This window comes from Pelophylax lessonae (genome assembly GCF_965119305.1).
Source record: "Pelophylax lessonae genome assembly, chromosome: 5".
Classification (NCBI taxonomy): Eukaryota; Metazoa; Chordata; class Amphibia; order Anura; family Ranidae; genus Pelophylax; species Pelophylax lessonae.
The window spans coordinates 379105418-379118945 of record NC_138772.1 but is presented as its reverse complement, the minus strand read 5'-3'; the positions used below and the strand labels follow the sequence as shown (position 1 = coordinate 379118945).

Below are 13528 nucleotides of genomic sequence, written 5' to 3'. Positions count from 1 at the left end.
GGCCTTGACCCACCATATGTTCACTGTGGCTGGTTCGGCACCTAGTCTTGTATTTACTATTGCCCTTGTGTCGCAAGCTATGATCGAGTGGCCAAAACTTCTACGCCAGGACCTGAAAGGGGAACCTCTTATTCCCCCCCCCCCCCCCACACACACTTTGCGGAGCTGGTGGATCAGTTGGTCCAAGGGTTAGTTTGTCTGTGACGCCCCTTTTGGATGCGGCTCCCTTGATTTCTAGACTGTCTGTCTCTGCAGTGGTCTTGCAGCGTATTATCTGGCTAAAATGCTGGTCTGTGTTCCAGGCTTCTAAGAAGGCCTTAACAGATCTTCCATTTGTGGGGGATCGACTGTTTGGAGCTTCTTTGGATGATATCAAAGGCCTCATATGGGGGGGAAGAGTACGCTTCTTCAACAGGCTTTCAATGTTAAGGAGCCCCTTTGCAGACAGAGGGCCTTTTCTTTTTGACTCCCAAGAGGCCTTTTCGTCCCTTGGTCTCAAGACAAGGGTTCGAAGCCCATCAGGGCCTCCGCCGGGGGTTTTAAGAGGATCTGGTTTGGCAAGCCATGAGACGATTCTGCCGGACCTGCGGACGGCTTTCTCTACATGATGGGGCAGCCATGTCTGGGGTGGGTGGACGTCTTCGTTGGTTTCCTGAATTCGTGGACCTCCCTGATACAGGACAAGTGGGTCCAGGAAGTCATTCGCTCCAGCTACAAGATGAAGTTTCGATCTTATCTTCCGGAAAGATTCTTCCCTTCCAAACTGCGCTTGTCCCCAGATCGCTTAAGGCAGTGGTTCTCCACTCCGGTCCTCAGGACCCACTAACAGGCCAGGTTTGCAAGATAACTGAAATGCATCACAGATCTAATTTGCTGCTCAGTGATTGCAGTACTCTAGTCTGCATCTCCCCAAGGTAATACTTAAAACCTGGCTTGTTATATATTATATATATATATATATATATATATATATATATATATATATATATATATATATATATATATAGTGGGTACGGAAAGTATTCAGACCCCCTTAAATTTTTCACTCTTTGTTATATTGCAGCCATTTGCTAAAATCATTTAAGTTCATTCTTCTTCCTCATGAATGTACACATAGCACCCCATACTGACAGAAAAACACAGAATTGTTGACATTGTTGCAGATTTATTAAAAAAGAAAAACTGAAATATCACATGGTCCTAAGTATTCAGACCCTTTGCTGTGACACTCATATATTTAACTCAGGTGCTTTCCATTTCTTCTGATCATCCTTGAGATGGTTCTACACCTTCATTTGAGTCCAGCTGTGTTTGATTATACTGATTGGACTTGATTAGGAAAGCCACACACCTGTCTATATAAGACCTTCCAGATCACAATGCATGTCAGAGCAAATGAGAATCATGAGGTCAAAGGAACTGCCTGAAGAGCTCAGAGACAGAATTGTGGCAAGGCACAGATCTGGCCAAGGTTACAAAAAGATTTCTGCTGCACTTAAGGTTCCTAAGAGCACAGTGGCCTCCATAATCCTCAAATGGAAGACGTTTGGGACGACCAGAACCCTTCCTAGAGCTGGCCGTCCGGCCAAACTGAGCTATCGGGGGAGAAGAGCCTTGGTGAGAGAGGTAAAGAAGAACCCAAAGATCACTGTGGCTGAGCTCCAGAGATGCAGTCAGGAGATGGGAGAAAGTTGTAGAAAGTCAACCATCACTGCAGCCCTCCACCAGTCGGGACTTTATGGCAGAGTGGCCCGACGGAAGCCTCTCCTCAGTGTAAGACACATGAAAGCCCGCATGGAGTTTGCTAAAAAACACCTGAAGGACTCCAAGATGGTGAGAAATACGATTCTCTGGTCTGATGAGACCAAAATAGAACTTTTTGGCCTTAATTCTAAGCGGTATGTGTGGAGAAAACCAGGCACTGCTCATCACCTGTCCAATACAGTCCCAACAGTGAAGCATGGTGGTGGCAGCATCATGCTGTGGGGGTGTTTTTCAGCTGCAGGGACAGGACGACTGGTTGCAATCAAGGGAAAGATGAATGCGGCCAAGTACAGGGATATCCTGGACAAAAACCTTCTCCAGAGTGCTCTGGACCTCAGACTGGGCCGAAGGTTTACCTTCCAACAAGACAATGACCCTAAGCACACAGCTAAAATAACGAAGGAGTGGCTTCACAACAACTCCGTGACTGTTCTTGAATGGCCCAGCCAGAGCCCTGACTTAAACCCAATTGAGCATCTCTGGAGAGACCTAAAAATGGCTGTCCACCAACGTTTACCATCCAACCTGACAGAACTGGAGAGGATCTGCAAGGAGGAATGGCAGAGGATCCCCAAATCCAGGTGTGAAAGACTTGTTGCATCTTTCCCAAAAAGACTCCTGGCTGCATTAGATCAAAAGGGGGCTTCTACTAAATACTGAGCAAAGGGTCTGAATACTTAGGACCATGTGATATTTCAGTTTTTCTTTTTTAATAAATCTGCAACAATGTCAACAATTCTGTGTTTTTCTGTCAGTATGGGGTGCTATGTGTACATTCATGAGGAAGAAGAATGAACTTAAATGATTTTAGCAAATGGCTGCAATATAACAAAGAGTGAAAAATTTAAGGAGGTCTGAATACTTTCCGTACCCACTGTGTGTATATATATATATATATATATATATATATATATATGTATGACTTTGTCTAAATCTAACCACTTAACCCCCTTGGAAGAAGATCTCTCCTGAGTGGAAGCTAATGCAGGGGACCCTGAACCATCCGGAGTCGGAATGTCTTCAATTGATGGCTTGGTTTCTGAAGACCTCTTATGGGCCAGAGGTCTATCAGAGGAACTTATTTCTACCCTTCTTTCCAGTAGAAAAAAGGTGACCAGAGCTATCTACTGTAATGTAATTTCAGCTTTGGAATTTCTCTATGAAGGAATGGAGAAGGGGCTGGCAGCCAGCACCCAAAAACCAAGTTGTGGCTCTTTCAGTTTTTTTTTTTTTAAAAACTTTGTTGCAAGAAACAGTTATTAGGTTTTTCAAAGCCTTCGCTTGGAATAGGCCGACAGCCTATAAAATTGTTCCCAAATGGGATTTATCTTTGGTGTTACAAGGACTTACTAAAGCTCCATTTGAACCTTTAGAGGAAACCTCCCGGAGGAGATTGGTTCTTAAAACAATTTTTCTGGTGGCGATCACATCTGCCTGTAGAATCAGTGAAATTCAGTCCTTACCGGATCGAATAATTCTCAGAACGGATCCGGCCTTTCTTCCTATGATTGCTATATCTTGTCATTGTACTCAGGAAATAGTACTGCCTACCTTTTTCCTTGGTTCCAGCTAACGCTAAGGAGTCGTCCTTTTTCATACTCTAGATGTGAGAAGGTGTCTGTTACATTATCTATCCATGACCAAGGAGTTCAGAAAACAAAATGCACTTTTCATAATCTTCACGGGATCCCGCAAAGGTGAAAGTCTCCAAAAGTACTTTAGGAAGGTGACTTTAAATGGGCAATCAAAAAAGCTTGCATAGCTCAGGGGAAAATTCCTCCTGAAAGTATTGTGGCCCATTCTACTAGGTCAGTGGCTGCTTCCTGGGCCGAATAAGCTGGTGCTTCGCCCGAACAAATCGGCAAGGCAGCTACCTGGTCCAGTTTTTCTACTTTCCTTCGGCACTATAGGCTAGACTTACTTTCAGCTGCAGATTAGGCCTTTGGTAGAAAGGTACTGCAGGCAGTGGTCCCACCCTAGGGTAAGTTACTCAGTCATCCTCTCCGGGTGCTGTCCTGAAAGGCAATTTGGGAAAACCTTAGTTAGACTTAACAATGACTCGATTTCTAAGAGCCTTTCAGGACAGCAGCCTACTACCCTCCAAGTTTTTTGACTTAATAACCTGTTTTAGTTTTGTTATGTGCTCTTTTTTCCAGCATATCGGAGGCTACTCTATAACTGAAGGCATGATGGAAGAGGGGGGATTTAAAGACTGCAGTGTTTCCTGGGAAATTGGGTGGAGCTACGCTCTCTCCAGGTGCTGTCACCGGTAAGTCTAACTAAGGGTTTTTTTTGTTTTTTTTTATTGGCCCGGAAGAAACCACCATTTGATTCCATCTGGAATATTCCCATAGAGGAGCTTCCCTGCAAAGTAGCCTTATTGGTTGCAATCATGCCTGCTAGGCATATCTGAGCTCCTCTTCTATGAGGAACCGTTCTTCATACTTCACAAAGACAAGCTTATGCCCTTTCTTTCTAAGATGGTATCAGTCTGCCATCTCAAGGAGGACATAGTCCTATCATCCTTATGCTGTGCTCTAAAGCATCCAAAGCAAATATCTCTTCATTGCCGGTGTTTTGGACGGTGGTCACCACGGACGCCAGCCTGTCAGGCTGGGGTGAAGTGCTGGGAAAGTTCTGTGACCAGGGAACTTGGACGACGGAAGAGTCTTCCTTGCCGATCAATAGCCTGGAGCTAAGAGCAATCAAGCTCTGCCTGCTTCACTGGACGAGTCGGCTACGCGGTTCTCCGGTTCGGGTCTAGTTGGACAATGCTACAGCCGTGGCTTACTTCAATTATCAAGGGGGCACCAGAGGTGCCCTGGCGGCCAACGAGGTGGCCGAGATTCTGGTATGGGTGGAACACAATGTTCAGCTCTTTCTGCAGTCCACATCCCTGGTGTGGAGAATTCGCAAGCGGATTGCCTGAGTCGTCAGGTGTTGGATCAGGGGGAGTGGTCCCTGTATCCAGAGGTGTTTCATCTCTTGTGTGCCCGGTGGGGGACTCAGGAGGTGGATCTGTCTTCCCGTCTCGCCTCAACAGGAAAGTTCAGAGGTTTGTGGCCAGGTCTTGGGGCTCCTCTAGCCGACTCCGACTGGCCTTGGCGGTCTTCGTACGCAGAACTGGTAAAAGTGATCGTGGATCCTCCATGGCGTCTTCCTCTGCGGGAAGATCTTCTATCTCAAGGACTGATCTTCCATCCTGCTATACGGTCGCTGACTTTAATGGCTTGGCTGTTGAAAGCAAGGTGTTAAGGGATAGAGGTCTCTCTGATTTGGTTATTCCTACCTTTTTGAAGGCCACGAAATCAACCTCTAGGAAGCTCTATCATCGTATGTGGAAATCATACTTTTTCAATAGCTAGGGTTCTGGCCTTTTTGCAAAAAGGGTTTGAGCAGCGTTTGGACTATAAAGGGCCAGGTGTCGGCCTTGGCTATTTACTTCCAACGTCCGTTGGCTATTCATAGTTTGAGTCGCACCTTCATTCAGGGGGTGCGTCATTTGGCCCCTCCGAGGAGTTCCCCGTTGCCTCCATGGGATCTTAATCTGGTTTTGTCTGTTCTTTAAAAGCCTCCTTTTGAGAATATTAGGGAGATTTCTCTGCTTTTTGTCATAGGTTGCCTTCCTAGTGGCTATCACTTCTGCCTGCAGAGTCTGAGTTGGCGTTGTCCTGTCCGCCTTATTTGGTGGTGCACAGGGATAAAGTGGTCCTCCGACCTAATCAGTCTTTTCTTCCTAAGGTGGTGTCGGATTTTCACCTGAATGAAGACGTTGTGTTGCTTTCCTTATGTCCAAAGCCTAAACATCACAAAGTAGTTGCTTTGCACTCTCTGGATGTGGTTCGGGCAATTCGTTTATCTGACGGTTACTGAGTCCTTCAGGAATTCGGACTCTCTTTGTACTTCCGGACGGTCCTGGCAAAGGTTTGGTTGCGACCATTTCGAGATGGTTCAGGCTTATTCAATCAAGGGTCAGGTTCCTCCTTAACCTGTGAAGGCACTGAGCGCTGAGTGCCTCTTGGGCTTTTTGCCATCAGGCCTCTGTTGTACAAGTTTGTAAGGCAGCGACTTGGTAGTCTGTGCACACCTTTACCAAATTTTACAAGGTGGATTTGTTGGCATCTTCGGATGCCTCTTTTGACCGCAAGGTTTTGCAGGCTGCTGTTTCATAAGAGAATGTTTGTTTGTTTGTACTTCTCTTCGGGGTCTTTTTTCTGGGTGAGCTCCTGTTTGGTTGAGCTCCATGATGCCCGGTTGGCTAAGTTTAGCCTTTTGAAGTTGAAGTTACTATCTGGTTGCGTTTTTCCCACCCCTCATACCTACGCTGCTTATGGGGATGAGGCTGCGTCTGTTGATGGACGATAGAGAAAATAAGATTTTTGTAGGATCTTACCGTAAAATCTTTTCCTCTGATGTCTGTTGACAGACGCAGCAACCCGCCCCTCTGTTTGGGGTTGGTCCTTTTTGTCTTCACTGCTTTTAAACTAAACTGATTTGCTGGATTGTGCAGTGGGGGTTTATGCCCCCTGGGCGTGTGTATTCAAATGTTGCTGCTTAACTACTCCTGATGGGAGGATCCTAAACCCACTCAGCTCATGGAGATGAGGCTGTGTCTGTCGACTGACATCCGAGAAACACTTTACAGTAAGATCTTACAAAAATCTTTTTTTTTTTTTTTTTTTTTTTTTTTACTACTTAATGCCTCCTGAATATGCAAAAAAATTCAGTATTTCAGCTATGGTCAAATTATTTCACTGAATAGTAATTTTTTATGATAGTAATAATTTCATATTTTGTAGACGAACAAGGATTTCTTTGGCAATTTTGTCATGGGGGGGGGGGGGGGCGGGGGAAATGTATAAAGAATATTAATTGCTCAGATTCATCAGATTCTTTGTCAAAACTAGGGGATTCAAGCAGTAGTTCTCCTCTTCCCTTTACTCCCTGCAGTCTTCTGGGACATGTCACAGGTCCCAGAAGACTGCCAGAACCACCCTGGGGAGCTGTCACAGCTGGATGCCCACAGTTGAGATGCCGGCACCGAGAAGGGACGGCTCGGGTGAGCACATTGCTGGATTGTGGGACAGGTGTGTGTGTGTGTGTGTGTGTGTGTGTGTGTGTAAAGTCAACCGCTACAATTTTTCGTACGGCTGAGGTTTAATAAACAAAAACGTCTGGAGCTCTGGTTTAGGTCCCAGAACAAACATGCAGTTTGGAATGTCAGTGAAATCAAAGCTCTGATGTGTAAAGTACTGACTTAGATCAGCCAGACATAGTTCAGCAATGGCAGCATCCAAAATTTCTCAGTACTGGTTTCCTAAAAGCACATTTGCAATATAAATGGTAAAGTATGCAGTGAAAACGGCCAAGAAATAACTTTTGAAACTGTAATTCCGGTATTGGCCATGAGGTGCTGCTATGTCTGTTTTTAAGGTGCTTCATTTGGAAAAATAAATGAAAATAGATGGAGAAAATGAGAATAAGCAAGCGGCGATGGAGCTGAAGTGAGAGCGTGGGAGAAACTAACACATCTATTTGTTTTGCAGAATGGCCAAGAAGTATAAAATGAAACTAATTTACAAGAGGACCTTTAAGGAATTTTTTGAAGAGAAGGTTAAAAATGACGAACAGAAAACTCTGCTGAAAAAAATGCAGGCTTTGGAGGTAATTTTGTTAAGCCTTGTTAATGACATAGAAGACTGTCACCCAAGATTGCATACTATTATGTTAGTCACAATATGCAAACTGCTTCAAAGCTCTACTGGAGAAAGTGATGCTTCCTCATTTGTTTTTACTAGTTAAGGAAAGCGTTTTTTTGTCAGTGGGACATGTCTGACACTTTTGAGGTTGCCTAATTTCGGTTTACAGTGCTTTTTCTTATGCTTAGTTCTTCTCTTCTTTTTTTTTTTTTTTTTTTTTTTTTTTTTTAACATAGTATTATTTCTGTCATGAAATTTTAACGTGGATTTCATTAACATGGGGGGCTGACAGTGAACTAATGGGCTTATAGGGTGGGTGGACTGATGGCATCCACATTACATTCGTTAAGGATTAGACTTTTCTGAGTACTTTAGATCCTAGGCAGATTTTAAAGCTCCGCTAAAGGTGCAAATACTTACCTCTGCTTCAACGGTCTGATGCCTGTGAGGTCCCTCACCAGCATTGGCGTAGTATCACAGGCTTCTTCCAGGAGCCGGTGCTTGGCCACATTGACCAACGCAGAATTACATCATTCCTGCGCATATGCTGGTGTCATTCATCTCAGGACACTGACGCTGTGATGTGTAGCTCTGTTTACATTCTAGGGGTGATTGCTAACAGGCAGGTAAGTCTATTTTATTGCTGAAGCTAAATTGCATGTCACTTCTGAAAAAAAATAGCCCTTCTGTTCATTTTTTTTTTTTTTCTAAGTTTAGTTCTGCTTAAAGCTTTTTTTTTTTTTTTTTGATTGACAGACGGAGGAGTTTTATTAGCTGTTCTACATCACCAGTATGTAATGTTGCTTTAGTTCCTGGCATCCACAGCCTACCACAGGGTTTCTCAACTAGGGTTCCTCCAGAGGTTGCTAGGGGTTCCTTAAACAATAAGCAATTTCTGACACCAACCCACTGACACCATTCATCTTTTTAGCTATCTGTAAGGGGGTAATTCTTCCCAATGACCAAAAATGTAATGAACATCCATCCCAATGACAACCTCCCTAATGTATCATGAGTTGTAGATATAATCCTTTTTATCAAGGGTTCCCTGAGACCGGAAAGTTATTTCAAGGGTTTCTCTGCGTTGAAAAGGTTTAAGGCGCCCTAACATGTCACTGCAGTAAGGCTGGGGATGTAAGCAAACAACTAGGTCACTGATGGGTTGTGCTTGGATGGGAATCCTCAAGTGACTGATTGCTTTGCTTCATCGATGATATGGTCAGGACAACAGAAAATATCAACTAAATAGGAAAGCCCAGCCACTGTCCACAGGGAAACCATTTCCTTTATAGATACACTGGGTTTTAGGGAAACTTGACATCATGGAGAATTTTTTTTTTTTTCTTCTTAGTGGTGTCCCTCCTTTAATAAACTAGGTGACAAAATACTCTAATGCTCACTTGAAAATCTATAACTAAGGACTATCTATTGAATTTTCTACTGAAAGGGGGAGATAATGTGAATCTTTTTGTTTTTAAAGCGGTTGTATACTCAAAAAAAAAGACCCTGCAAGACAAAGGCATAATGAGCTTGTATGCATCGCATACTAGCTCATCATGAAATACCTTAACCACTTAAGTCCCGGAGGATTTTCCTGCTAAACGACCAGGGGGTATTTTGCGATTCGGCACTGCGTGACTTTAACAGACAATTGCGCGGTCGTGCGACGCTGTATCTAAACGAATTTGGCGTCCTTTTTTTCCCACAATCAGAGCTTTCTTTTGGTGGTATTTGATCACCCGTGCGAATTTTACTTTTTGCGCTATAAACAAAAAAAGAGCGTACATTTTGCAAAAATAACAATATTTTTCACATTTTTTTTATATGAAATTCCCCCCAAAAAAAATGTAAAAATCAAAATTTTTTAAAATTTTCAGCCAATTTGTTTTATGCTACCTATGTTTGGTAAAAAAAATCGCAAAAAGCGTATTTTGATTGGTTTGCGCAAAAGTTATCGCATTTACTAACTAAGGGAAAGATTTCTGTCATTTTTGGTGTTTTTTTTTTTTTTTTTTTTTTTTTTTTTTTTTTTTTTTTTTTTTTTTTGCGGTACTGCGACATTGGGGCAGACAGATCGGACCCTTGACTGACATTTTTGACACTTTTGGGGTTACCAGTGACATTTCTACAGTAATCAGTGCTATATATATATATGCACTGTTACTGTAAAACACTGGTAGTGAAGGGGTTAACTTTATTTGGGAGGGAGGGGCTGTGTGTGTCCCTAGGGGCGTTCTTTCTACTGTGATTGGCTGTGGCTTGAGCTGTAAGGACACTGATCAACGGATCTACATAGTAGATCCATGTGATCAGTGTTTTTACAGCGAGGAGAATGACAGGTGGCTTGTTTACACAAGCTGCCTGACATTCTCCCTCTCCCCCGCCGATCGCCGAGTGACCGGCGGACATCGGGTCCGCTGGTCACACGCGCGGGGGGGTGCGGGAGCGCGCCTCCGCGGGCGCGCGCTCGCTCCCCAGAGCCTCACAGGCGAGCGACGTAGACCTACGTCACTCTGCCTGTGAGGGGCTGACTGCCGCAGTAAATATACTGTGAGCAGTCGGCAAGCGGTTAAAACGAAGCCCCGACACGGACCCCTGGACACCGCTGTGGGAGCGGACATGATCGGCGGCTCCGGCGCTTTTAGTTGGCCGGAGCCGCAATGACATCGCTCCAGCCCATGCGCGCGGGGGATTAACTTTCCGGCAACTTCTCGGCAAGGAACTCTGAAGGTCCGCCGGACCTTCGGAGCACATGCGCAGCTAGCGTCAGCGGCTGCATACAGTGCAAATATCTCCTAAACTGTGCAGGTTTAGGATATATTAATTGTACCTACAGGTAAGCCTTATTATAGGCTTACCTGTAGGTAAAAGTGACAAAAATCGGTATACTACCGCTTTAAAGACATATAGGCAAAGCTTTTTTGAGTATACTTCTCCTGTGGATCACAGGAGTGCAGTTTGTTTTTGCACTCCCGTGACCCATTTTCAGCTCATAGGGGGCTATAGCCTGCTGACATCACAGCCAGTCTAGGCTCTGAAAAGATTCCGACCATATGGTCAGGATTCACCCAGAACCCTGGAATTTCACCTGGCTCAGCCTCTTACCGACCCACTGAGAGCCTGGGCCAGCTCATCCTGCCCCCTTCACAGTTCAGTGGGCACTGGAGATGCGGAGCAGAGAACTGGTGACTGACTGTCTTGTCTCTGCTCAGAGCGAAGGGGAGAACGGAGCTATTAGTGGTGTTTGATCGCTCAGTTCTCACTACAGAGCTGATGGGGGGGATCAATGCTGCATCCACTTGTGTAATGTGTAGAGTTTTTTTTTTTTTTTTTCCATCTAATGAAGATATCTTTATGGTTCCCATAAACTAGTGTAAAAGAATTCATGCTGAATGGCTATTAAGGGACCCTGAGGACAGTAAAGTGCAAGTTGCTTTGCCTTCTAGATTTTATTTATTTTTGCCTGTATTAAATTGATTTAATTGATTTTTATACTGTGAAGGATCCGGGTAACAGATTGCATCTATTTAAAAAAAAAAAAAACATGAATGCCTAAATTGGTTGCAGTTGACTTTTCCTCATCATGCCTGCATGCATATTACGTGGTATTCTGTTATAATTATACACTTTTTTGGTCAGCCAGAAAAATTGCTTGACTTAATGGCATCTCTGCAGATTTAAAAATATATACTCTTGAGTACACATTACTGAATACAGTCTTATTTTGGTGTTGAAAAATTGATGTATGACATGGTAAGATGAAGAGGATCAGACACAAGCTGCTGTTTTTGATTGCATGGTCTTAGGAAGTATGTGCTGGAGCATGATAGTTTGTGAATGTAGTGCTGCATAATGTAGTTTTTAGGATATTCTAATTATGCTCATGGATTATACATTTGTCATAACAATCAACAACTTGAATAAAACAAGGACATTTACTTCTCACTGTCAGACTGTTGGATAAAATCTGGTTATTTTAAACCGTTTCAGTTATACAGCCCCACTGGAATATACAGTAGATGTTTTAAATTGTACAGTATTTTTGTTGTAAGGTAGTCCTTTTGCTGTGAGATAGATATATATTTATTATTATTTTTTTTAAATCTTCTTATAGCAATATCCACCAGCATCAAATGCAAGTTTAGTCTCGAACAGTGAAGAAGACTATGAGCATGCAAAGAAAACTAAGGATAGTGGGAAAGCCAAGATGCCCTTGGTAAGTGTTTGTCAGTTATATGTACTACTGCTAAAAAATGATGTATATAGTTATGTTTCTATTAGGCAACAGTCCTTAGAGGTGTTTATGTCCTGATGTTTCTTGAACAACTACTTATTTAGCCCATGATTTGGCAATGAAAATAACAGATTATATTTATTTACACTCCTAACAGGTATAAAACATATATCAATCATTTAAAAAGTCTATATACCCCTGTTAAGATGTCAGGTTTCTGTAATGTAAAAAAAAATGAGATAAAGATAATTTCATAACTTTTTCCACCTTTACTGTGACCTACAAACTGTAACTTAGTTGAACAAACTAAAATCTTTGAGGTGCAGGGAAGTAAAAAAAAAAAAAAAAATAAATAAAAAATTGGTTGCAAAAGTGTGCACACCCTTAAACTAATACTTTGTTGAAGCACCATTTTATTTTTTTTTTACAGCACCAAGTCCTTTTTGGGTATTTTAAGTCTATTCGCATGGCACATCTTGACTTGGCAATATTTGACCACTCTTTCCAAAAACAATCCAAATCTGTCAGATTGCTAGGGCATCTTCTGTGCACAGCCCTCTTCACCCCACTGATTTCCAATCTGATTCAAGCCTGGGCTCTGGCCAGGCCATTCCAAAACATTATTCTGCTGGTGAAGCCATTCCTTTGTTAATTTGGATGTATGCTTTGGGTCGTTGTCATGCTAAAAGATGAAGTTCCGCTTCAAGTTCAGCTTTCTAGCAGAAGCCTGAAGGGTTTGTACCAATATTGACTGTCTGGTATTTGAAACTGTTCAAATTCCCTCTACCTTGACTAAAGCCTTTGTTCCAGCTTAAGAAAAAACGCCCCAAAAGTTTGATAGATCTAACTTTGGGCACAGGTTTGATACTCCCATGGGTCTCTAACGTACAATGTATAAGCAGGGGACTCACAGATCTCTCCCAGATATTGAGAGATGTATATATTCTATATTTTGTGGCGCTGCTCTGTGTATACTACAAATTATCAATGTGTATGTGCAAAAAAAAAAAAAAAAAATATATATATATATATATATATATATATATATATAATTATCCACAGGTAAACCATGCAATATGTGCAAATATTTTTGTACAAAAAACTTCTTCTATTGTGCAAAATAAATAATAAACATTATTGTGAAACTTTAGCAAAAAATTCATGATGAAAAATTCACAAAAATTGTGCAAAACATATATAGTGCAAGTGCTGGAATCAGTGAAACCTCCTTACAGTGGGGTTCCAGATACATTCAATATATCATTTCCACATATACCATAAATCACACACAAAACTCAATACTTTGTTCATAGATAAAGTGTAGTGTCCTTTAAATTTCCCATTCATAAGTGATGTGCAGTGACCTTAGATATCACTTTTCCTGTGGCCTTGTTCCTTGTAGTGCCATCAGTGGAAAAACAGATGGTGCTGTCACTATCAAATTGGTGCCACGACATGCAGTGAGCCCCGGTGTCTCCACATGTGGGGGTGGTCGTCTTATAACCTGAGTATAAAAATCCCAAAGGTGATTAAGTGTAATCTATTAAAGCCCTGGCTGTCTGTGCCCTATTCATCAGCAAGGTACCATAAATGTATTCTCTTATTAAATCTCCAAGGTATTGTAAGTAAAAGTATTACCGGTAGATGTATAATCTTCTCAGGGGGCTGGCTGTGCGGGAATCCAGTACCGGTATACTGTACTGTACCTTCGGCTACGCAGTATACCGCGCTGAGCCAATCACGGTGAGCGATGTATTCTATTATTGAATGCAAAGCCTGCTCAGATTGGCGGGATGATGTTAATCTCTCTTGACTCCGCCAATCCGAACAG

General features: G+C 42.6%; 1 protein-coding gene across 5 annotated transcripts in view; it reads left to right on the top strand.

The window, feature by feature from the left end:
• The window catches only part of RNMT (RNA guanine-7 methyltransferase), a 95734-nt gene that overhangs the window by 68214 nt on the left and 13992 nt on the right, over positions 1 to 13528 (top strand). For all 5 annotated transcript variants that reach the window (XM_082258486.1, XM_082258484.1, XM_082258483.1 and 2 more), the window contains 2 exons: positions 7311 to 7428; positions 11578 to 11679. In XM_082258486.1, coding sequence (XP_082114612.1) covers positions 7311 to 7428; positions 11578 to 11679 — 220 coding nt within the window. The remainder of the gene's footprint in view (positions 1 to 7310; positions 7429 to 11577; positions 11680 to 13528) is intronic.